Here is a 22929-nt window from a genome sequence, read left to right on the forward strand (position 1 = left end):
TCTTCCCTCTCGGAAGTTTGGTCAGAATTGATTTCTCCTCTTGGATTTGGGGGGTTTCCCCCTTCTCTAGCCAGGCAGTCTGTGGTATTTATTGAGCACTTCTTTCATTCATTATAGTATTTATTGAGCACTTACCGTGTGCAGAGCACTGTTCTAAGCTCTTGGGAGAGTAGAGTGTAACAGTATAACAGACACGTGCCCTGCCCACAGCGAGTTTACAGTCTGGAATCTAGCCCCCACTTCCTTACTTGGGTGATCTCGTGTGATAGCTTTCATTCTGGGAGGGGTCCTGAGGCATGAGCAGAAGCCAGATATGGGGCTTCCTGGAAATATCAGGAAATGCCCGCTGGTCCATGTGAGGGGCTATCTTAGCCCAGACCGTCACGCTACTCTGGCCACTAAAGAAAATCTGAGCTCTTCCAAACAGGAAACCATAGGCATGATAGAAGGCTCGATGGGGGATTTTATTTTATTGAATTTTTTTCCAGAAAATTCAGGGTGCATTACTAAGGACAAAGAAGGTGAAAATTGGTGGAGGGCACTAGTGATATTCCTGGCCAGTAGTGGAATTTAGGTGGTCCCTCCCTGAATCCGAAGATCTTAGAAAGAGGGGAGATACGTGCATATCTCTTTCTGACCCCGGGGCAGCTTTCAGAGAGGTTCTGAGGTTCTGCCCCCAGATTCAGACCGTGCAGTGGGGATCATATTAGCCTGCTCTCTCCGGGAAGCTGGAGCTGCTGTGAGAAAGGGAACAGTGAGGCCTCAGTTCTGTCCTAGGGATGGGGTGCGGGAATGCCTTCTTCATCCCTGAAGCTCTAGACCTGGGTGGTTTTTAATGATTAGGGTGGTTCAGTGCTTGCTTTGTGCCAAACAGTGTGTTAAGCACTGGAATAGCAGCGTGGCCTAGTGGAAAGAGAAGGGGCCTGGGAGTCAGAGGAGTTGGGTTCTAATCCAGGCACTGCCGCTTCCCTCCTGTGTGATCTTGGGCAAGTCACTTCACTCCTCTGTTCCCTCATCTGCAGAATGGGGATTCAGTACCTGTTCTCCCTCTAAATTAGACTGTTAGCCCGTATGGGACGTGATGATCTTGTATCTACCCTAGCGCTTAGTACAGTTCTTGGCACAAAGTAAGCACTTGACAACCACCTCAGTTATTATTAGTTTTATTGTTATTCATTCATTCATTCATTCAATTTGGTTGTATTTATTGAACGCGTACTGTGGGCAGAGCACTGTACTAAGCGCTTGGAAAGTACAATTCAGCAACAATTATTGTAATTCTCATCATTTAGACACAAGACAGGTTGGACACATGGTCCCTGTCCCACATGGGGCTCACAATCTAAGTGAGGAGGGACAAAAGATGGGGAAATCGAGGCACAGAAAAGTGAAGTGATTTGTCCAAGGTCATATAACAGGCAAGTCACAGAGTGGTCTTCCTTTTTCGCTTGAAAATTTCTGATGAAAAACTGGGGGAAGAAAAAAAACCCTCAAATGGCACTTGAATTTCTGTCTCCCTCTGCAGATTGTAAGCTCCTGCTGGGCAGAGATCGTATCTACCAACTCTATGGTATTATACTTTGCCAAGCACTTAGTACAGGACTCCACGCATAGAAAGCACTCAGTTAATGTCATCGATTGATTGGAAATTGAGATACATAACAGTTTAAGCTCACTGGGGGTGGGGAATGTGCGTGCTAGTTCTTTTATACTGTACTCTCCCAAGCATTTAGTACCATACTCTGCATACAGTAAGTGCTCAATAAATGCGATTGAAAGAATGAGTGGATGTTGAAAAGCATGCCGGTTAAATCCATTTGCTCTTGCTCTTTCCCCCTGGACTTCTCTTAGTGAGGCGATTGATGTACAGTTCTTGATTTGGCTGGCTTCTATACAGTTTGGTAATTTATGTCCTCACGTTGGATGACAACTGTGTGATCCATGCTGTTTACCTCAGTTATGGCATCCTGAACTAAAGCGGCTTGACATTCTAGCTGGGATGTCGCTGTCTCCCATCTTCCATCTCCTGCCATTTCCTCCTCCCCCTCCTCCTGATACCTCATTTCCCTGTCATCCTCTCAGTGACCACAGCTCGCTAAAACATCTAATCTTCTCATGAAGGGAAATTGCTCAGGGGATTGATGGCTCCTGGGGTGCTCTGGGGAGACCGCTGCGTCCCACGTCATCCTGAGAATGTTTTTACAAATGAGGCATTGCAGTGCAAGGGTGAGGTGACACATTTGGAGCGGGCCCTGGAAAAATGGGAAAATGTATGTGCATGGAGAGCCTGTTTGTGAAATCTTGGCCTGTAGCATTTGTCAGAGAACAGGGGTACGCCTTGCTTCCTGTTAACGGCGCTTTCCTTCCGCCTGTTCACGATGCAAGAGGACCCGCAGGATTTAATCAGTTTTCTTGTCATCCTAGAATTCTTTGCTGAACTGGATAAAGTTATGGGCCCGCTCATCTTTAATTCAAGCATCATGACAGACCTAGTTCGTTACACCCGGCAGGGACTCCACTGGTTGCGTCAGGATGCCAAGTCGATACCTTGAACTGAAGGATTTGAAACCAGAACACATTCTCGCTGCCTCTGATTTTTTTCTCCACAACACTGTGTCATGTCAATAAGGAAGACTGCCATAACACATTGCTTAGTTGACACTAAGAGCAAGGAATGCTTTCTTCGGGCCTCCATGTCTCATCTCTGTTTCGTTTTGTTTTGTTTCAGTTTTTTGGTTGTTTTTTTTTTTCCTCCTGTTTGTTTTGTATTGTTTTGTGCCCAAAGCCATCGTCATGTTAATGGATTCCTTCAGTATTCCCCCATTTTAAAAGTTATTTAAATATTTTTAAATCTACAGCATATTAATAAACCGTGTTCTCACGGTTCTGTATTGGGATTGGGATTCCAGTTGTAATACATAACTAATCAGTTTACTATTTATTTTAATTTTGTGTTTTTAAAAAAAAACTACCCGGTCTGGGGCTATTTTAAGACTTAGTTATTGCTTCCTATAAATTTACCCTGTCAAGTACTTACCAGAAATTCAATGTAGACACTTTTTATTTATATACTTTGTGAGCTTTGTTACTCAGTAATGTCTTGTGGTAGGAGCTTGTAAAAGAATAAGGGGTGATAAGTCCTAAAATATAGGGACATGTACTTTCCATGCCTAATCTGCTATTCAGATCTTCAATGACAACTACAGTTTTATTGTTGCAGAATTTGTACTAAATATTTAGAGAAAGGTTCAGATATTCTTCTACGTGTGGAAAATCATTTAAATATGGAAATGGAGAACTAGATGGAAAAAAGAATTTAGCTGTATTTACCTTGGGGTAAATCAAAACCCAGGAACGTATGGTTAATAACACTATCACAATCACAGAATGTTACAGTAACTTGCATTTAATGCGTTACAAGGGAGATCAGGTAATAATGTGAACTTCATTCACGGAGAGGCGCATCACGCAAAGGTTTTCATAAAAGGACAATCTTGTACTTTTCTGTATTTGTTAAAGCATGTGTGGGTGGGGATTTTTCTTTTTGTTTTTTTATTGTTACTGGTCATTGGACACTTAAAGGAAACAGTACAATTTGCTGTTGCTTTCTTGCTATTGAAAGAATGGTTACATAACGCTTGTTAGAAATATTTCCTGTATCTCAACGCTGCCAGGGACAAAAAAAAAATTTGAAATGATGTTGACAGATCAGGCCCTTCTCTCTCCCCAACTTCCATTCTTGAATTTTATTCTTTCTTCCTTCCAGGGGAGCTGGGAAGGGAGGGTCGGCTATTGAGTGGATCCTTTACTGTGATTGTGCAATGTTCACTGTGGGGATAGGGCTGGAGTTTGAATGCAGATGATTTCACTATACAGTTTTCAAGGAAGTTGTGAAAGAGTTGTACTGTAGAGATGTAGAAGTTTTCCTTCAATCCTGTATTTACCCCATTGTATTATTGAAGGCCCTCGTTAATGAGAAATGTGTCCAACGAGGGTAGAATATTCACTTTAGAGAAGTATCTAACCTGGTGCAACAAGAGCCCTTTGTTGGGGGCTGGGGGGGAGGGGGGTTTAGTGGCTGCTTTTAAAAAGTTGTACACCAAAGTACCTTTCCACGCGAGGTACCTGTTGGAGTAAAAAGTGAGGATCTTAAACTGTTCGTACTGCTTTCGATATCGCTTAGTGCCCCTATCCATGTCTGGTGTGCCTTATGCCTTACACTTAGATGAAGATTTTATGAACTGTTTACAGATGAAGTTTTACAATAGGACCAGGTATACTGTCTCCAGTCGGTCTTCTGCAGTACTTTAGTAAAATTCCATTTCCTTGGGAGCGTCTCTCTGGGCTCGTAGCTGCCTGTCGTGGAAATCCTATCTTCCATGGTGCGATTTCTTCCCCCAAAGCGGCAGGAGCAGGATGGTAGAATTCCACCGCCGGAAAGCACCCGTCCTCCCGATACCAGATTCGAACGTGTCCGTTGAGGAAAAGGATTGCACTGAATTTGAATCTTCTTGTGGAGTGCCAAAATGGGACAAGGTCAAAAGAAGGAATCGAATTCTACAGCATTTAGTACTGCAGGCAGTCCCTCTGGGTTCGTGTTCCTTTAGCCTCCTAGAGTCTGCAACTCCGGTTGCGTATTTGATGGGCTTCCTCTCTCGTCCAACTGGTTTCGTACTTCCAGAAAAGTTTTCCTCTGTGTTCACTGGTTGGAGACTTCCTCCCCCTGTCCTGTCCCCTTCTCACCCCAGCCCTCTCTGCCACCCGCCTTGAGTAGATGATGTTCAAATTTAATCTTGCTTTTGAGCTCAGTCTCTCTAGGTCTGTTAAGGACGGCATTCAAAGAGGCGACCTCTCTCCAGAGTCTGCATCTCAGCCCTCTAGTTAAATAGGGAAAGTCAGCCCCCCCTAAGGAGATGTAACCTGGACTTTGTTATCCACCAGGCCTACCTCCCTCTACCAAAGCTCCCCGATTTATGATACTGACTTAGAAGCTCAGAACGGCCATCCGCGTTTTGTAGGGCTTCCGTTGGGCTTAATTTCTATTCCACTGTCGTTGAGACCAGCAAGAATGTACACCGATCTGGACACTTTAAAGGAGACTCGCCCATATGTGGCTTGTGTTGCACTGAAGCGTTCCCTCGTAAAACTAGGGTAAACAACCAGGCTGGTGGATATTATGCATTTTTTTTTTCAATCTAGAGGACATTTTCTTCCCGGATGATTGATGACGTGATCAGAGTTTGGGCTTCAAATGTAAGTCTTTCAATGTGATGGTTTCTGGAGTGCAGTATTACTTTCTCACTTGCTACCTATGCTTAAAATAAACAGTAGGCCAACCTCTTCGCTCATTCGTCTCAAGAGATCCTGTATGATTCTCTCCTTTTCAAACTGCTTAGCCTGGGTATGGCCAATGGCAAAGAAGCTCATCTAATTGGGGACTTCTTATTAGTACCTAGGTCTTTGTCAGCTACCCAAAAGATCACATTTAATCCATATCCAAATGCTTAAATTCCCATTCGTTTCTACGAGACAGACATAGGATTAAAATGTTATCCTTGTTATGCAACCAAAGCAGTCATCGTCGTCACTTCTTCCACCACAATGCAAACTCAAGCTCTAGACTCCTATATCCATATGCACATTAGTGTTGCACTTTTAGCCACTTGTGGTTTAGGGAAACTGCCCCCTAGGGCCTTTTTTTTTTTTCTTAGTGTAATCAGACTAAGCTGCATTCGTGTTCAAGCAGTTGGTTTGGGGTTTACTGGCCCAAAGTTCATGATGAGTTTGAGTTTCCATATGTCCCAAGATTCAAGGGAGGCTTGAAAACTCAACTTCCAGGCTCTGGCATTTAAAACTCGGGTTCTTCAAAAATGCGTCTGTGGCGCGTGAGGTGTCAGGGAAGCTCAGTCTGTCCTTTTGATTAAAGATGATTAGCCATAAAGGATCGCACGATTCACTCTTTTTGTTGGTGATAGAACACATTTTGAAGCATAGAGTTAGACACATTGTGTGTGTGTGTATGTGTGTGTGAGAGAGAGAGAGAGTGCTCTGTGTTTATGTGCACACAAATTTAAATTGAAACTTTTATGTTGACTAGTTCAGCAGATCTCAGTCGCTGGGACTACACATTTTTACATTTTAACAGTGCATTGTGTATTCCATTGAACTGGGGGGACTTGTTCTTTCTTGTCATACGCAAACTCCAAAATATATTAAAATACTTAATTTAGTGCTTTTTGGTCACAAGAAACCTCAAGCAAATATGTTTTTCTTTAGCAGTTGCTAGGAAAAGGCAGCTGTTGGGGGAAAAAAAAAAAGGACAGGTCTCTCTTTAGTTTCAGTAACCTGCTTTTAAATAGCAGGTAGATTTCACTCTCATTCCTCAAGACTCCTGAGGTTCCCACCCTTTCCCCCTTATCCCTCTTCCACGTGTTCCTCATTACCACTTCACCACCAAATAGCTGTTCAGGTAGCTACAGCTCTGATGTCTCCCTCAAAGTCAGAACAGATTTTGAAATGTCCCTTTTGGGCCACTGCCAGAGACGGAATACTGAGCTGGATACAAGTGCTTCGTTCAGAGCTCCACACACAGTAGGTGCTCAGTAAATGTTCTTGTTGGCTTGACGTGGGGGCTGCCGTGGGACAGAGGGAAGCCAATTTCCTAGATGCATCCCTGGAGCTAGCCTGTTGGCCACCCACCCCCTCTCTACTCTTGCCACCTCTGCAGCCTCTGCGCTGGTCTAAATTTAGTCTCCAAGCTGCCAGGAGCGAGGGACACTCCCTCAGAGGCATAGCCACGGATGTGTCTTGGGGAGAGTGGGAAAGGGGCAACTCAGGCCTTGGGGAGGGACCATTCCCCCAACAAACATGCCTTCCATGGTCCGCCCTCACCCCCGGGGCTCGCTGTGGCCATGTCTGGCTGATCGACTGGGCAAACCCAGCGGAGCCCAAGTTCTCGTTGGGAGTGGATGGGCCGCCGTGATGGGAGTGGGAGTTGAAGGGGTCAGTCCCATTTCTTAGACAAAATACCAAATCCGGATGGCCACCATGGCGCCTGCAGCTCTTCCTTCCGTGATACCTTCAACTTCCCCTCAGCCTCCGGCTTGAAAAACACTGATTTAAAACAGAGCAGATAAAATCCGAGCCTGAACAAGTCAAAGTTTAAATGAGCCCCCATCCCTTTAGGTAGCGAACAATTTCAAAACACCTGAGGACCCTGTAACTAAAGTGTCCTGAATTTTTCGAACAAAGTCTCCGTGTTTGGCGGGGTGACTTGTCAGTGTGGGGGTTGCTTATTTTTTTCAAGGACATGGATATTAGATATCCAAAACTGGGTGTGCACCAGGATAAAAAAAAAATCTGCATTAATCCAAGTCACTCAAAAGTGAATTAAGAGAAATTGCTCTCCAGCAATTCAGGTGGGTTTAACGTGATTCTGGGTTGGCACTTAGGTTTGGAAAAATTAACTTTGGGTGGTGAGCTGAGGTTAAACCAGAAATTTAAGCAGAGAAATTCTCAAATGTGGTTTTAAGATTTCTAAAGCTATTCTTTATTATCAAGACACCAACTCTGTTGAAGGAGGTCAGTGTCCTAAATTCAGGTGACTGAAAACTATTAGAAACGTGTTATTTATTAAGCACTTACTATGTGCCAAACACTCTACTAAGTGCAGGGGTGGATACAGGATAATCAGATCAGAGTCAGTCGCCATTCCATGCTGGGCTCATAATCTAAGGAGGAAGAGCGGTTATTGTCTCTCATTGTACAGATGAGGAAATCGAGGCCCAGCGAGGGTGTGACATGCCCAAGGTCACACAGCAGGCCAGTGACAGCTCTGTTTGAGTTTGGACTCCCTGTCCCAGGCTTCTTCACTAGGTCATTCTGTCTTCCTAGTCTGTTATTTTAAAATGAAGTTTAGTCTGAATGGCTTGGGATGATAGTCTGGAGAAATCGGGGTTAGGTATAAATAAGCATTTAATCATGCTGAGAGAAGCTGGGAGCCAAGTTGTGAAGCGGCCCGTTCAGAGGGAAGCTTTAGTTTTCTAGGTCAAGGGTGCGGAGGAGGGCGGGATGGCAACCCAAAGATTGGAGGCAACCAGAAATGGAATGAACCCGGACGTGTTTACTTCAGCCAACGATCCATTTAAAGCTTTTCACCCTTCCGAGTCTCGATCTGATTGCTGCCTCCTGGGGAGTTCCCGGAAATGTCATCTTTCAGATCGATGGCATACTATCCATCCTTATTGAACCGTCCCGTGGTGGGTACCTTCCAGGAAGCGCCCTTGTTTCTGTGATTTTATGCACACCCCTGGCAAATCATTCGATCAAGAGTTCCACAGAATTGCCGTCTTAGCTGATTCAAGTGGACGGCATCAGTGTAGAGCCTGAAAGTTCACCTTCAAGGACCAGACATGACTTTTGCAAGCACAGTTACTCAAATTTGTATCTGGTCTCCCTATTGAATGGTTTTAAGAAATTTTGTATATGGAGGATGAAGTGCTTATATATTTATTAAATCCTTAATCTTATTTGAAATTATAATTATTTGGTGAAGAAGGGTTTGGGGGTTTTTGGGGGGTGGGGAAAAAGGGGGTCTCTGGGGGAAGGGATTTTTTGTTTTTTAACCTATCAACGATCTACTAAACTAAGCCCTTGTTGATCATACTGAAAGGTACTGTTAATGACTTTGATGGGATGTCTTTATTTTGTTTTATACATGACTCAAGCCCTTGTTTTGCGTTTGTTCTTTTCCAGAATATTTAGGCGTCTGATATTTTCAACCAAAACTTTAATATATATATATATATGTATATACATACACATGTGTATGTATATACATATATATATATATATACTGTGATTTTATTTGTTGCAATACATTTAAATTTAAAGGGTACTTTGGGGCTCAAAAGTTAGGATTTCTAAGTCAGTATGTGCATTTCACGTAATAAAGCTGTTAATGGTGAGCAAAGTATTATATACTAACTAGATTTTTTTCCACATCTGTATAGCATATTCTATGTATTTTGTGGTATTGAGATTATAGAAAGTTTAGAGTGTCTGAAACCTGCGTTTAATGTGTATTTTTAAACAAATTTATGGCAATTAAAATATTTGGAGAAAAGGGTATCACATTTCAATTTGTAAAGATCTTTTTAACTACTGTGTCATTAAAATGCTTTGTATAATGCAAAACCTTAACTGGAGAAACTAAGTTTAATAAATATCAAATAGATTTTTCTGTATTAAACTTTATAAACACCATAACTTTGTTTATTTTTCATAAGTAGGGCATCTTTTTTGTGGTATTTAAGTGTTTACTGAGCACCAGACATTTTACTGAGTGCCCGGGTAGGTGCAAGATAATGGGGCTGGATATTGACCCCGTCCCACACAGGGCTCACAGTCTTAATCCCCATTTTATAGATGAGGTAACTGAGGCCCAGAGAAGTGAAGTGATTTGCCCAAGGTCACGAGCAGACAAGAGGCGGAGTAGGGAGTAGAACCCAGGTCCTCTGACTCCCCGGCCCATGTAGTTCAACTCTAGGCTTCCAGAAGTCTTATGCTTCTGCCGATGCCTTTCAATGAATATGCCGGATTGTTCTTTCCGCTTATCCACCGGAGCAGCGGGTTCTCTTCCTGCTGGTCCTCGTCCCAAGGAACACAACACCGAATTGTGACATTTAAGCTGCCCCGAAAGAAACTTCAAAAGTCTTCCTCTAAATTTTGTACTACTTACCATCTTTTCCTGGGGGCCTCAGTTCCGATTTTGGATGTGTCTCCAAAATGTGAACCCAGGTAAGCTCAGGGGAGAGCCTTGAAGAGCCCTGAGGAGGTTTGATGTGTCTTGTAACCGTCCATTAGCTATCGTGGGAAGGAGGCATGAGTCAGTCAAAAAGATTGCCAGCGTCTGGGTCCACCGTCCAGCTTGTGGCAAATCCCTAGCCCCTTGCCTGCCACCTGGCTACTCTTTTTTTTTTAATGTTGTTTTATAGTATCTGTTAAGCGCTTACTATATACCAGGTGCTGTACTAAGCGCTGGGGTAGATAGAAGCTAATCAGATTGGACATAGTCCCTGTCCCACATGGGCTCAGAGTCTTAATCCCCATTTTACAGATGAGGTAACTGAGGCACAGAGAAGACAAGTGATGTGCCCAAGGTCACACAGCAGACAAGTGGTGGAGTGGGGATTTGAACTCAGGTCCGTCTGACTCGCAGACCTGTGCTCCATCCACTAGCCACAGCTGCTACTCCACCATCTTAGTCAACTTTCCAACTGAAAAATTGTCCCAGTTTTGTCGCAGTAAAAAAAATAATAAAGTCACGTGGTTCATAACAAACATGACCCCCTCCTTTCCCTTTAATGCTCTGTGAGTGGCTGTCTTCCCTTTTGGGGTAAATTAGCAAACCATTGTTTTAATTTTGGAAATTTAATAGTTGGTAGATACAAAAATACAGAATCTAAGAAATCAAATTCAAGGTTTTCATTGTACTTCTCCATGCTTCAGGAAGAGTTGGATGGTCTCCAGCCAAGCCTATATCTGTCTTTAAATATTAAATATGCAATTGCTTTCCTCAAGTGTCCTCAGTTCAAGTGCAGGAAGTAATCAATATTCCATAGAACGGAGTATTGCTGGCAGCAGCTGCTGCCTTGATTCTTCCCCTGGATGGCATGTTACTCTGGGGAAATATTCAGAGAGCAACGACTCTTTCTGGGGGGGAGAAAACACAAAAAATGGATTAAAGATGTTGGATGTGGGGGTCTTTGCAACCATTCTGTTTGCTGTTTCATTATTCGCTTGTCCTCTGTTGATGGGTTTTTGAAACCTGCCCTTGCCGGTTCTGTTTTGGGGGTCCAGGGGATGTCAGAGTTGAGAAGAGCCGAGGGCCGAGACGCGGGAGGAGAATGTCCCTTCTCCGCATCCCTTCTCGTCGTCTGCTCAAGATGGGGAAGCAAGCGATGGGACCCTAATCTGACAGCTCCCCCAAGATGCCCCCATTCTGTGCCGCATAAAGCGAGATGCGGTGATATCCCCTGCCTATTTTGTGCGAGTCTGCTCGATTTGACACCCGGTAGCTCCGCCAGTTTACTTCTGGGTGTATTATGTGGTATTTCAGACCCCCCCCCCCCGAACCCTTCAGCCTCGTGGCGTCTCTCATGTCACTGTATAAGATAGTTTTCCAGGGGAGCAGGAAGAATGCTCCTTCGAGGATCTGCTCCCAAGGCCTTAGGTCCATGTGGGTGATAAAATGGGATTTAGGTGGTGTGGAATTTAAAATATCTTCCTGGGAGAGAGCGTGATTCATCGGCGAGCCAGTGGACTAGCAAGCACAATCCTTCCCTTGAATCTCACCGTTCCCTTGGCTAAACTGCAGAACACTGGGAAGAAAGGAGGGGTGAGGGAGGGAGTGAGGAGGAAGCAGGAGAGTGTCATTTACATCAGCCATGACACACATTCATGAAACTAGTGGTTAATATAGTGTTAGTGTTTTAGGAAGTAAGGGGAAGAGCGAGTTCTTGGAAGAAAGAGAACCTATGTAGGGAGGAGAGGAAAGAAGAGGGAGCTCTGTGTGTATTTTGTGTGTGACCTCTCATTCTGGGTGGGGAGAGCTGCCATCTTTGTGTCTGTGCGCCTAGGGCGAGCTGTGCGTCTTGCTGCCCCTGTGCTGTGCCTGCCTCCTTTTTTCCGAGATGTCTGTCTTTCTGGCTTACAGGCAGAATCCAACCCTCACTGACTCAGGTTGCTGTACTGGAAGAATTGAGGTTATCTCTCCTGGGCTGGCCTGCCTGCCTGTTCTACCCCATAGCCGGTGGGTGGAGAGCAGGCTGTGTTGGGGCTCATGTGAGGCATTATTCCTCATGGAATTAAGTATTTCCCTTGAGAATCTTGATTAATCAATCGACCGTATCTACTGAGTGTTTACTGTGGACCGAGCACTGTACTAAGCGTTTGGGAGAGTTTGATATACAAGAGTTGGTAGACACGTTCCCTGCCTGCAACGAGTTTGCAGTCTGGAGGACTGCAAACAGACCCTTCCAACCTTTTGATCATTGTCATGTTTTGCCACCAACCCTTCCCCTGGGTATCCGCCTGGGTCTCTACCGCCGTCCCTCTCAGGACCTCCAAGGCCCAGCTTTGCCAGCCTACTTTAATAATAATAATTGTGGTATTCGTTAAGCGCTGTGTGTTAAGGCCTGGGGGGGATAGAAGCAAATGGGGGCTGGACACGGTCCCCGCCGAATCGCCTGCCGCCTCCAGGAGCACCCCCCGAGGGCCCGCCCTGCGGGAGGGGATCCTCTTTAGGCGACGCCGCTCTGGTTGCCATCCGTGTGCACGGAAAGAAGGAGAGGAGGGCCGGTACCTGCAGAGCAGCGTGATGCATTCCGAGTTGTCTCGGCAGGAGGCCCCAATGGGCCGGAGGGAGACCCCTCGCCAAAACGGGGTCATCCTCTTCATCCGCAGGTGCGGAGAATGTGTCTCGGGCAGTGGCGAACAGTGCACCTGCAGGCAAGCACAGGGCTGGGGTCAGTGGGGTTGGGGCGGTCCCCTCGGATGGAACCGGGCTTGTGAGAGGGGGCCGTGACTGCGAGGAAACCTCCCTTTCCCTCCCCCTCCGGAGGCTGATGGAAGAGGCTAAGGGTCTTTGCTGCCTCCCGGCCACCCCCACTCCTGTCTCCCTTCCTCTTCTCCCACCCCCTTCTACGCCACCTTGACTCGCTATCTTGATTCACCCCCCTGCCCCCCAGCCCCACAGCACTTATGTCCATATCCGTAACTTATTTATTATTGTCAGTCTCCCCCTCTGGACTGTAAGTTTACCGTGGGCAGGTTATATTCCTGTGTGTAAAGCCTACTAAGCGCTCTTCCAAGCACTTAGTACAGTGCTCTACACACAGTAAGTGCTCAGTAAATACGATCCACTGCTGGCACTCAGCCAAAGACCTGACCCCCTAAGATGGTGGACCCTGAGGGGGAGGCTCGTGCTTCCACCAGAGGGCTGTTCCCAATGCCAAGCCAGAGCCGTGGTCCATCCCACCCTCCCGTCGGGCCAACTCGTTCCCCAAGGAGGGTCAGCCTGAGCACGGTCTTTGCCATAAAGACCTCCTCAGAGGCTACCACCCTCTTTGTTTTTTTTTAAGGTATTTGTTAAGCCCTTACCATGTGCCAAGCACCATACTAACCGCCGGGTTAGTTACAAGCTAATCAGGTGGACAAAGTCCATGCCCCACATGGGACTCTCAGTCTTAATCCCCATTTTACAGATGTGGTAACTGAGGCACGGAGAAGCAAAATGACTTGCCCAAGGTCACACAGCGGACAAGTCCTTCTGTCCCAGGTCCTTCTGACTCCCAGTCCCGGGCTTTATCCACTTGGCCGTGCTGCTTTTCCTCCAGTCCTTACCTGGGTTAGGAGCCCCAAGCACAGCAGGAGAGCTGCCCAGATGACGCCCAGATTCATCTTCCCCCTCCTCCGCCGCCTCCTCCTGTCGCTGCGCTGCCTGGGTCACCACGGTGTCGGAGTTCAGGAGGCTGATGGGGGATGGCTGCGGGGCCGCCGTTTATAGAGCCGGACGACCCGTGCCCGTCCATCAGCCGCCACGGTGGGGGCCAAAGTCCGTCGCTGAGGCTCGGGCAGATTTAATAAGTTAATGGCTACCCAGCAGTCCGTTCAAGGTCTGCGTGCTGGGCTAGTTCTATTTACCAACCTCTCAACTGGACTCTGTCCGGCCAGGCCATTGGTCCTGGCCGCCTTCTCACCTTTTTAAAGAATGGTCAACATCATTACCCTCCATCCCCTCCAGGGTCATTTAAACTTGGTGAATTTCAGTGGAGCTGAGCGGTCTGGCCGTGGTTCAGTCCCAAAATAGTTCCCTGGGGTCACACTAATAAAAATAGGATCCCAGTAATTAGCACTTTAAAAATACCTTCGGCTCCTCGCGGCCCAGATTGTGGGAAGAGGAATTTGGTTCAGAGGAACTGAGGCGGGGTATTTTCTAATGACTGCAAGGTCCTTGGGGTTTGCGGGAGAAGCTGAGAAAGGAGGAGCCCGACACCTGTGTCGGGGGTTTTAGCAGGAGGCCCAGCCTGCGGAGCCTGTGTGGGCTGAAACTCTAAACTCAAACCGGGGCCGTGGCCCACAAGGGCCGGGAAGGCGGTCTGGTCTCGTGCCAAGGGAGGGGAGGGGCCCCTTCGGGCTAGGCACCGAGCACTTCTCTCGGACCGCTGCCCATTCAGGCCCGTTTCCCACCCTGCCGTCCCAAAGGAGTCCATCCTATAGGCCTGGAGTTGAAACAGCCAGAGCCGTGTGTTTTCAGAGCTGCAGGGAGACTAGGCCGGGTCAGGAAACTGGGGCGGGAGAAGCGGTTACAGTCATCCTGATCCGTGAAATGGCGATTAAATGACTTGCCCAGTGTCACCCAGCCCTTCTGTGGCAATGCCACCCAGTCAGATCACAATAGTAATAATAATGATGGTATTTGTTAAGTGCTTACTATGTGCCAAGCACTGGGTAGATACAAGGTAATCAGGTTGTCCCACGTGGGGCTCACAGTCCTAATCCCCATTTTACAGATGAGGGAACTGAGGCACAGAGAAGTAAGGTGGCTTGCCCAAGGCCACACAGCAGATGAGTGGCCGAGCTAGGATTAGAACCCACGTCCTCCGAATCCCAAGCCCGGGCTCTTGCCACTAAGCCACGCTGCTTTCCTGTTTGGCCCAGGGTCTGGTTCCAGGTGGTGGGGTGGGGGGGCAGGGAGCCAAATCTGTGTCCCCTCACCCCGACTGTGGCCCCATCCAGACACTGGGCTCCAATCCCAGGCTGGAGGGACCTGAGACTGGGACTGTTTCAAAATGTCTCTCTTTCCTCTCAAGGCACAAGGTCTTAGGCCTAACTTGAGGTCACCCCAACCATCGGGCCTTAGCTCAGGGCTCTGGCCACACCAGCCATTACTTTGACCCTGGCCTGGGGGGAAGAGGAAAGGAGTGCAAGGGGAGAGTCGGATCTGGGCAGCTTCCCCCCTAGAGCCTTCTCTTGGGTTGACCCACCCCGTCTCTCAGGGGTGCCGTCCAGGTCCCCTCTCCATTTGCTCACATGCTTCTCGGCGGGACAGTGTCCCATCAGGGATGTGGGCGTTCACCCACGTGGCCGGGCCACCCTCTCCGAAAGAGGACAGTTGCCAACTGATACGCTGGCCCGTATCATCCAGCAGGGCACTTATTAGAGCGTGGCTCTCGGGGGCGGGCCAGAGGCCGGAGCCAACATAGATCCGTGGGGGCACAGACCCACTCCCGTCTGCTGTGGGATCCGTTTCCTACAACCCCAAGCTCACCGGCTGCAGGGCAGGAGGGGCTGAAGACGGGGCGCTGAGGGCCGTGAGGGTTAAACAAACTGCTGTAACCTGAGGGTGGAAGAGCGTGGTCTCAGAACAGCAGCATGGTGTAGTGGATAGAGCACGGGCCAACGAGTCAGAAAGACCTGGGTTCCAATCCCCATTCCGCCACTTGTCTGTGTGTGAACTGAGTCAAGTCGCTTCACTTCTCTGTACCTCAATTCCTTCATCTGTAAAATGGAGATTAAGACTCGGGAGCTCCATGTGAGATGGGGACTGGGTCCAACCCGATTTGGTTGTATCTGCCCCAGCGTTTAATATAGTGCCTGGCACATAGTAAGCGCTTAACAAGTACCACAGTTATTAATTATTTTTAAGAAGGAAGGAGCCCCGCCGATCGGCCCACAGCACAGAAGGTCCAGCGTTGCCTGAGTGCAGCCCCGGCCCGGTGTGCAGAATGTTGCTGTATCGTACTTTCCCCAGCGCTTAGTACGGTGCTCTGTACACAGTAAGCGCTCAATAAATGTGATTGAACGATTGAAAGAATCAGTCAAAGGAGAGGCAGGTGACAAACCTGAGGTCCTTGTGGGTAGGGAACGGGTCTGCCAACTCTTTTGGATCGTACTCTCCCAAACGCTTAATACAGTGCTCTGTACACACAGTAAGTGCTCAGTAGATACCATCGATTGATGTAGGGCCAGAGAGTAGCCTGGTCGGCAGGGAGGGAAGGAAACCAAAAGACTCTGGTAGGTCGTTCAGTCTGCCCTCGCTGGTGGCTCCCCTCCCCGACCCCGGACTGGGGAAATGCCCAGGGAAGAAAGTCCAGCAGCCTCCCGGGGCCAAAGGAGAAGCTGAAAACTGGGCCCAAGGCCTTTTTTTAAAATTGTTTTCCTTAAGCACTGACTCTGTGCCAGGCACTGTACTATGTTCTGGGGTAGAACCAAGCTAATCAGGTTGGACACAGTCCATGTACCACTTGGGGTGTCACAGTCTTAATCCCTGTTTTACAGATAAGGTAACTGGGGCCCAGGGAAGTGAAGTGACTTATCCAAGGTCCCACAGCAAAGTAGTGGTGGAGGCCATATTAGAACCCAGCTCCTTCTGACTTCCGGACCTGTGCCCTAGACACCAGGCCACACACAGTCCAACCTCTAACCTCAGTTGCAGCCCCCTTGGCTCGGGCCTCTCAGCTGATCCTTCTCCCGGCTCCGGGTGCACTGCGGGGCCCGTGCCCGGCAGGCCGTCTCCAAAAAGTAGACGATCCAACGGGGCTGGCCTGCGTGGGCTCCGGCTAGCTGGGACGGATGCCCAGGCAGCACAGACGCAGCCCCGACCACCGAGGTCCTGCTTGAACAACCCCCTGTGCCCTCCCACCAGGGTCGTCCAGCCGAGGTTCCTTCATCCCCAAAAGATCTGGAGAAGCCATGAGGGAGGGTTCGAGAACGAGGGACCCACCGGATTCTCATCCGACTCCCAGTCCTCAGGCACCATTCGTAGAGGAACTGAATTTTAATAATAATGATGGTATTTGTTAAGTGTTTACTGTATGTCCAGCACTGTTGTAAGAGCTGGGGTAGATAATAATAATAATAATTATTATTAAAGGATATCAAAATTAAATGTAGTAATTATTATATGTCAAGCAACCTTCTATATGCTGGGGTAGAAACAAGCTAATCAGGTTCATTCATTCATTCAATCGTGTTTATTGAGCGCTTACTGTGTATAGAACACTGTACTAAGCTCTTGGAGCATATAATTCAGCAATAAAGAAACACAGTCTCTGCCCACACCGGGCGCACAGTCCAGAAGTGGGGGGAGACAGACATGAAAACAAGTAGACAGGCATCAGCAGCATCAATCTAAACAAATAGAATTCTAGATGTATATACACATCAAAACAAGAAACAGGCACTAATATAAATAGATAGGTTGGACACAGTCCCAGTCGCACATGGGGCTCCCAGTCTTAATCCCCAACTGAGGCCCAGACAAGCCAAGTGACTTGCCCCAGGTCATACAACAGACAAGTGGCAGAGCTGGAATTAGAACCCAGGTCCTTCTGACTTCCAGGTCTGTGCTCGATCCACTAGGCCATGCTGCTTCCCCATCCATACCGCGGGGGAAGTCTCAGGTAACAGAAGGCCCTGAGGGGATGCTGAACTCCTGCTCCCCACCAAACCAGGGAGGTCTAGGGACAGGTCAAAGGATCGGACAGGGAAAGGTTTCTTAGGGAGACTCTATGAAGGGGACACCTGGGTTCTAATCCTGGCTCTGCCACCTATCTGCTGTGTGACCTCAAGTAAGTCGCTTCACCTCTCCGTACCTCAGTTACCTCATCTGTAAAATGGAAATTAAGACTGTGAGTCCCATGTGGGTTGTTGACTTCAAACATCATATTTATAGAGCACTTGCTGTGTGCAGAGCACTGTACTAAGTGCGTGGGAGAGTACACAACAACAATAAACAGAAACATTTCCTGCCCACAACGAGCTTACAGGCTAGCGGGATGAGCTTATTATGGACCTGATTAGCTTATATCTTCCCCAGTGCTTAGTATAATGCCTGGAATATAGTAAGTACTTAACAAATACCATAAAAAAATGGGGGTTGGAATGTGTTCGCTTTCCATCAGGGGAAGCTGGCCCCGGCCGGGTGGGCTCTGCGCAACGTGGGCTTTGTTAGATTGGCCCGGCCTCTGTGACAGAATCCTTCTCCTCCGAGCTCCAGCATCCTAGGGAGCAGCTCAGACATCCTGAGGGAGAGGCCCGCCGGGCTGTGCCTGCTGCTGCCCGCAAAGGGTTAACCGAGGCCAGGGTGACGGCAGAGGAGCGGGCAGGCCTGCCAACGCAGCACAGCGGGGGCAAGGTCGAGGAGAGTGCTGAGCTAGGGAAGTCCGGGAGGGCGGGAGCGGCAGCCGAACCGGGGAAGAGGCGGAGAGGCCGGAGTGGTGGGGGCCCCGGGGTCCGTGTCTGCAGGGCGAGGGGAAGGGGAGGCCAGCTGCGGAGGCGGCAGGCCCAGGGGCAAGTGACCAAAATGGTGTGTTGCCATCTTTCTCCCCAAGATGGCAAGGTGAGAGAGAGGTGTTCACAGGGGCACCGTCCTCACCGATCCAGCCCGGAGGGGCTCAAGGGGCTGAGGCGGGCGGCGGAGGAGCCGAGCAGGAGATGGGCCAGTTGTCCGGCCCAACAGAGCTGCTCTGCACCAGGTTCAGCCCTCGCCCCCCGGCCAAGGCTTCCACATTGCTCAGGTCCGGCCCTGTGCCTCAATGGCGACAGGCCCAAGTCCAGCTGCCCAAGGCCAGTCCCCCTGGGAAGCCGCCGAGCCCCCCATCAGTGAGGTTTGAGATTTGGGGTGCTGGTCTGGAGTGGCTCGGGGACACGGACGGTCTGAAGATCTCAGGGAGGCAGTTTGCACTAGGGACTGCCGGTCTGTGGACCTCAGGGTGATCGTCTGGATCAGATGCTTGTTCAGGGATTTTGGGGAGATGGTCTGGATTGGGAACCCCTGGCCCGGAGCCGTCGGGAGACGGTCTGGATTGGGGGACCCTGGCCTGAGGGCCATGGGGAGACGGTCTGGTTGGGCCCACCCACGGGATTCGGGTCTGCTCTCAAGAGGTCCCAGCCATTTTCGAGCAAGGCCGCAGTCCTATCCTAGAGCCACCAAGCCCCTTCCCCTGCGGCGAGCTATCAGGTGGGCGCAGGGAGCTATCAGGTGGGCCCAGAGCGGTTGACTACCTCCTAGCCTTCTCAAGAATCAGTCGGTCAATGGAATTTATGGTACGGGGCGCCGCACAGAGTAAGCGCTCAGTAAATACCATACGTCGACTGACAGCACTTACTCTATTCTAAATAAGCTCTAAGCACTGAACTAAGACCTTGAGAAAGTAGAGTGTCACAGAGTTGGCAGATGTGGTTCCGTGGCCCCAAAGGGCTTATCGTCTACAGGGAGAGGGATCGCCACCCTCCCCGCACAATGCCACTTCTCCACTCTAGCTGTCATCCACTGGTAAAAAATTGAATCTTGGAAATAGATACATTCATTTCGTTCTACCTTCACAACCTTGCACCACCCCGTCCTGTCCATCCAAACTGCTACTGGGCTGATCAAGCACTCACTGCTGCTCCAGACTCCTTGCTGGTCTCCCTGCCTCCTGTCTCTCCTCACTCCAGTCCTTATTTCACTCCGCTGTCCAGAGCATTTTTCTACAAAAATATTCAATCCACATCTCCCCGCTTCTCAAGAACCTCCAGTGGTTTCCCATCCACCCCCCGCATCAAAGAGAAACTCCGTATCGTCGGCTTTATGGCACTCAATTAGCTCTCCCCTACCTTACCAAACCCAGCCCATATGTTTCGCTTCTCTATTGCCCACCTATTCGCTGTACCTCGATATCGTCTATTTTGCCACTGATCCCTTGCTCCCGCTGGCCTGGAACAGCCTCCCCCTTCATATAAGATAGACCACTACACTCTCCACCTTCAAAACCTTATTAAAATCACAACTTCTCCCAAGAGGCCTTCCCCAACTACATCCTCATCTCCCCTATTCCCTTTCCTTTCTGCGTCACTTAGGCCTTTCGATCTGTACCCCATAAGCACCTGATATTCACCCCACCCTCAGTCCCACAGCACTTTGTCTACAGATCTGTATCTAGACTATAAATTCCTTGTGGGCAGGAAACATGTCTACCAACTCTAGTGTATTGTTCTCTCCCAAGTTCTTAGTACATTCATTCAGTCGCATTTATTGAGCGCTGTGTGCAGAACCCTGTACTAAGCGCTTGGGAAAGTACAGTACAACAATAAGCAGTGACATTCGCTGCCCACAGTGACCTTACAGTCTAGAGTACACATGGTCAGCTCCTAAGGTGCAAAACTTTGCATACGTCCGGTATGATCGATCATCGGTTCTTTTCCTAGACAGTCTTGGCTTTATAATCCCTCAGTCCCATCAGTAATAGCCACTGTTGCCCCATCACATACTTGCAACACTTCTCTTGGTGAGCTCACCCTGTCTGCATATTGAGTCAATTCAATACCACCCTGCATTTAGGCGTTATAAGGCAGAGACTTGTTTATGCTGTTACCACAGTTGACTGTCAGTGCTTCCTAGCTCAGTAGAGCATGAGCTCAGAGTTTAGTGCCAAGGGCATCTTTAATCGGGTCTTAACTTCTCAGAGGGGCAGCGGAGCAGTTTCAGGCTTTGATCTCTATCTCCCTCGAGGTGAGGTGAAATATTCCCAGTTGGAAGCGTTTTGCTGTTTCAATTAAGGAGAGCTCTGTTTGGGATGTAGCAGCGAAAGGAATGTCCTGGAATGAGAACTCTTCCTCCTACCTCAGACTGAGGCTGGGGAGGCAAGTAGATCAGCACTAAAGCTCCTCTGTGGTGCTGAACGTTAGGGATCAATAAATCGTATTCACTGAACGCTTACTGTGTGCAGAGCACTGTACCTGTCGATCAGTTGTGGTGAGCCCTTTATCCTTGCAGAGCACTGAACTAAGTAAACGCTTAGGAGAGTGCGGTACAAGAGTTGGGAGACACGTTTCCTGCCCATGAGTTTACAGTCTAGAGGGATCTCAGAAGGGGTGAGCTGGAAAAAGATGGAAAATCAGAGCTGGAAAATAACTTTGGAGGGGGTTTGCTGGGGGGTTCAAAACAGAATAGGGAGGTTATGAAAGCCACCGCCAACACCGATGATTGAGTGTCTACCGTGGACAGAGAACTAGGGAAATTTAAAGAATAATGATGATAATCATTTGTTGTGTTTTTTAAGCTCTTACCATGTACCAAGCACACTGAGGTAATCAGTTTGGGCAGACCACATCACACATGGACCTCACAATCTAATTAGGAGAGAACAGATATTGAGTCTCCATTTTACAGATGTGGAAACTGAGGCACAGCGACTTGCTCAAGTTCCCACAGCAGGCAAATGGCCGAGAATAGTAGAACCTAGGTCCTCTGACTCCCAGGCCCGTGCTCTTTCCGCTAGGCCACACTGCTTCCTTTAGAGAAGCAGGAAGAGGCACATTCCTCAACTTCAAACTCACCATCCAGTGGGGAAAGCGGACAAATGCAGAATACAAAAATTAAAATAGCATGAGTTGACATGACTAATAACCTCGAGATTATTAGTCATGTCAACTCATGCCATTTTCATTTTTATAAATAAATCAGTTGACTAATAAACTCAACCGATAAGTAGATGACAACATGAGGGCCTATATGTTCTGTGGAGGCTTGGCCATATGGGAGAGTAATCAGGAAATGCTTCCCCAGAGGAGGTGGCTTCTTTAGAAGGGCAGATACATGATCTGACCAAACTGGGAAGCCTCAGTCCAGAGCTAGGGAAGAAAAGCAACAAGAGGGAGGTTTCGGGATTCAGAGTTGAGGGAGGGGCCCAAAATTGCTCCCAGGAGCCCAGCTCTGGGGGCCTGAGGTAAACTGGGCCGGTGATGGGGCGGATCTACGACAGTAAAGCCCAAGGCCTCTGGGGATCCACACCTAACTCCAGCCCCAACCCCTTCCTCTCTTTGAAACACGGACAGGAGGCTCATTCCTCATGCGGTGGGATGGAGGAAGAAAAGCAGATAAGTTTTCGTGCTCTGCAAAAACGGTCAGGATTATTTTTCCCGCTTCATCTGCAAAGCTTGCAGAGTCCATGTGGGAGTCGTAGTGGTGGTGTTGAGGTCTGCCTGGTTAGAACTGAAACAAATCAGCAGAGAAGCCTGGTGCTGCCCCAGAACTTTGTCCAAGCCAGCACACGCAGAGGGAAATGGTGGCTCGGAAAGAATTTTATTTTACCCAAGACCAAGTCCCTGCCCAAAGCTAATCTAACTCTTCGGGAGGTGTTTTCCCAGAACACGAGAGGAAAGGTGGTTGGAAGATGACGTGGCAGGCTGTGCGTCTTTGCTGTCATCCTTGCTCAGGTTCAGGAAAGACCTTTGGATGTAGGGAAGGGGAAACTGCAGGCAAGAGGATTGGAACAAGAGGCCAGCAGAGTCGATTTGCTTCCAACTCCCCTAAGAGGACAGGACGAGGGTAATAAATAAAGATGGTATTTGTTAAGTGCTTACTATGTGCTGCGCACTGTTCTAAGAACTGGGGTAGATACAAGGTAATCAGGTTGTCGCACATGGGGCTCACAGTTTTAATCCCCCTTTTGCAGATAAGGTAACTGAGGCACAGAGAAGTTAAGCAGCTTGCCTGCGGTCACACAGCAGCCAGATGGCGGAGACAGGATTAAAACCTATGTCCTCTGACTCCCAAGCCCATGCTTTAGCCACAGTGCCACGCTGCTCCCCGATAGTGGCGATACTGGCCTAGCCAAGTTTTCGTGCAGTGTGAGCCCAGGGAGAAGTGGAATCTGAAAGCAATAGCCACATCCTCCCCAACAGGAATATCAAACTCTGACTCTATGAGGAGCCCACTCCGCAAGCCCCCATCGGAGCCCTCCGGGACTCGGATAGAAAAGCTTGGAATCACGTGTTCCAGAGGCCGGACTGGGGCGTCCCGCATCTCTTCCTCACCCTTCCTACTGTGTCAACACCCCCTCGCCAACCCAGCCTCTGGTAGCCAGAACGCCCTGCATTTTT

At 48.6% G+C, this 22929-nt stretch overlaps 2 protein-coding genes across 4 annotated transcripts in view; one reads left to right on the forward strand and one right to left on the reverse strand.

Moving 5' to 3' along the window:
• Nucleotides 1-5941, forward strand: part of AFF4 (AF4/FMR2 family member 4) — a 106924-nt gene extending 100983 nt beyond the window's left edge. For all 3 annotated transcript variants that reach the window (XM_029051767.2, XM_029051768.2, XM_029051770.1), the window contains one exon: nucleotides 2425-5941. In XM_029051767.2, the coding sequence (XP_028907600.1) occupies nucleotides 2425-2552 (128 nt within the window). In that variant the 3' untranslated portion in view covers nucleotides 2553-5941. The remainder of the gene's footprint in view (nucleotides 1-2424) is intronic.
• A 4443-nt stretch (nucleotides 5942-10384) lies between these two features.
• On the reverse strand, nucleotides 10385-13607 carry LEAP2 (liver enriched antimicrobial peptide 2). Its single transcript, XM_029049777.2, has 3 exons — nucleotides 13405-13607; nucleotides 12365-12504; nucleotides 10385-10713 (listed from the first exon to the last, which is right to left on the reverse strand). Exons 1-3 carry the CDS (start codon nucleotides 13459-13461, stop codon nucleotides 10677-10679), a joined length of 234 nt encoding a protein of 77 aa, XP_028905610.1. The 5' UTR covers nucleotides 13462-13607; the 3' UTR covers nucleotides 10385-10676.
• Between the last annotated feature and the right edge of the window lie 9322 nt (nucleotides 13608-22929).

This window comes from Ornithorhynchus anatinus, chromosome X1 (genome assembly GCF_004115215.2).
Source record: "Ornithorhynchus anatinus isolate Pmale09 chromosome X1, mOrnAna1.pri.v4, whole genome shotgun sequence".
Lineage (NCBI taxonomy): Eukaryota > Metazoa > Chordata > Mammalia > Monotremata > Ornithorhynchidae > Ornithorhynchus > Ornithorhynchus anatinus.

Excerpts from the sequence above, each read along its gene's own strand:
- LEAP2 (XM_029049777.2), bottom strand. The coding sequence starts at position 13,461 with ATGAATCTGGGCGTCATCTGGGCAGCTCTCCTGCTGTGCTTGGGGCTC. Across the intron at positions 12,505-13,404 it reads GCTTGGGGCTCCTAACCCAG|GTGCACTGTTCGCCACTGCC; the intron begins GTAAGGACTGGA and ends GCTTGCCTGCAG. Across the intron at positions 10,714-12,364 it reads TGCATCACGCTGCTCTGCAG|AAAGAGTCGTTGCTCTCTGA; the intron begins GTACCGGCCCTC and ends TCTCCCCCCCAG.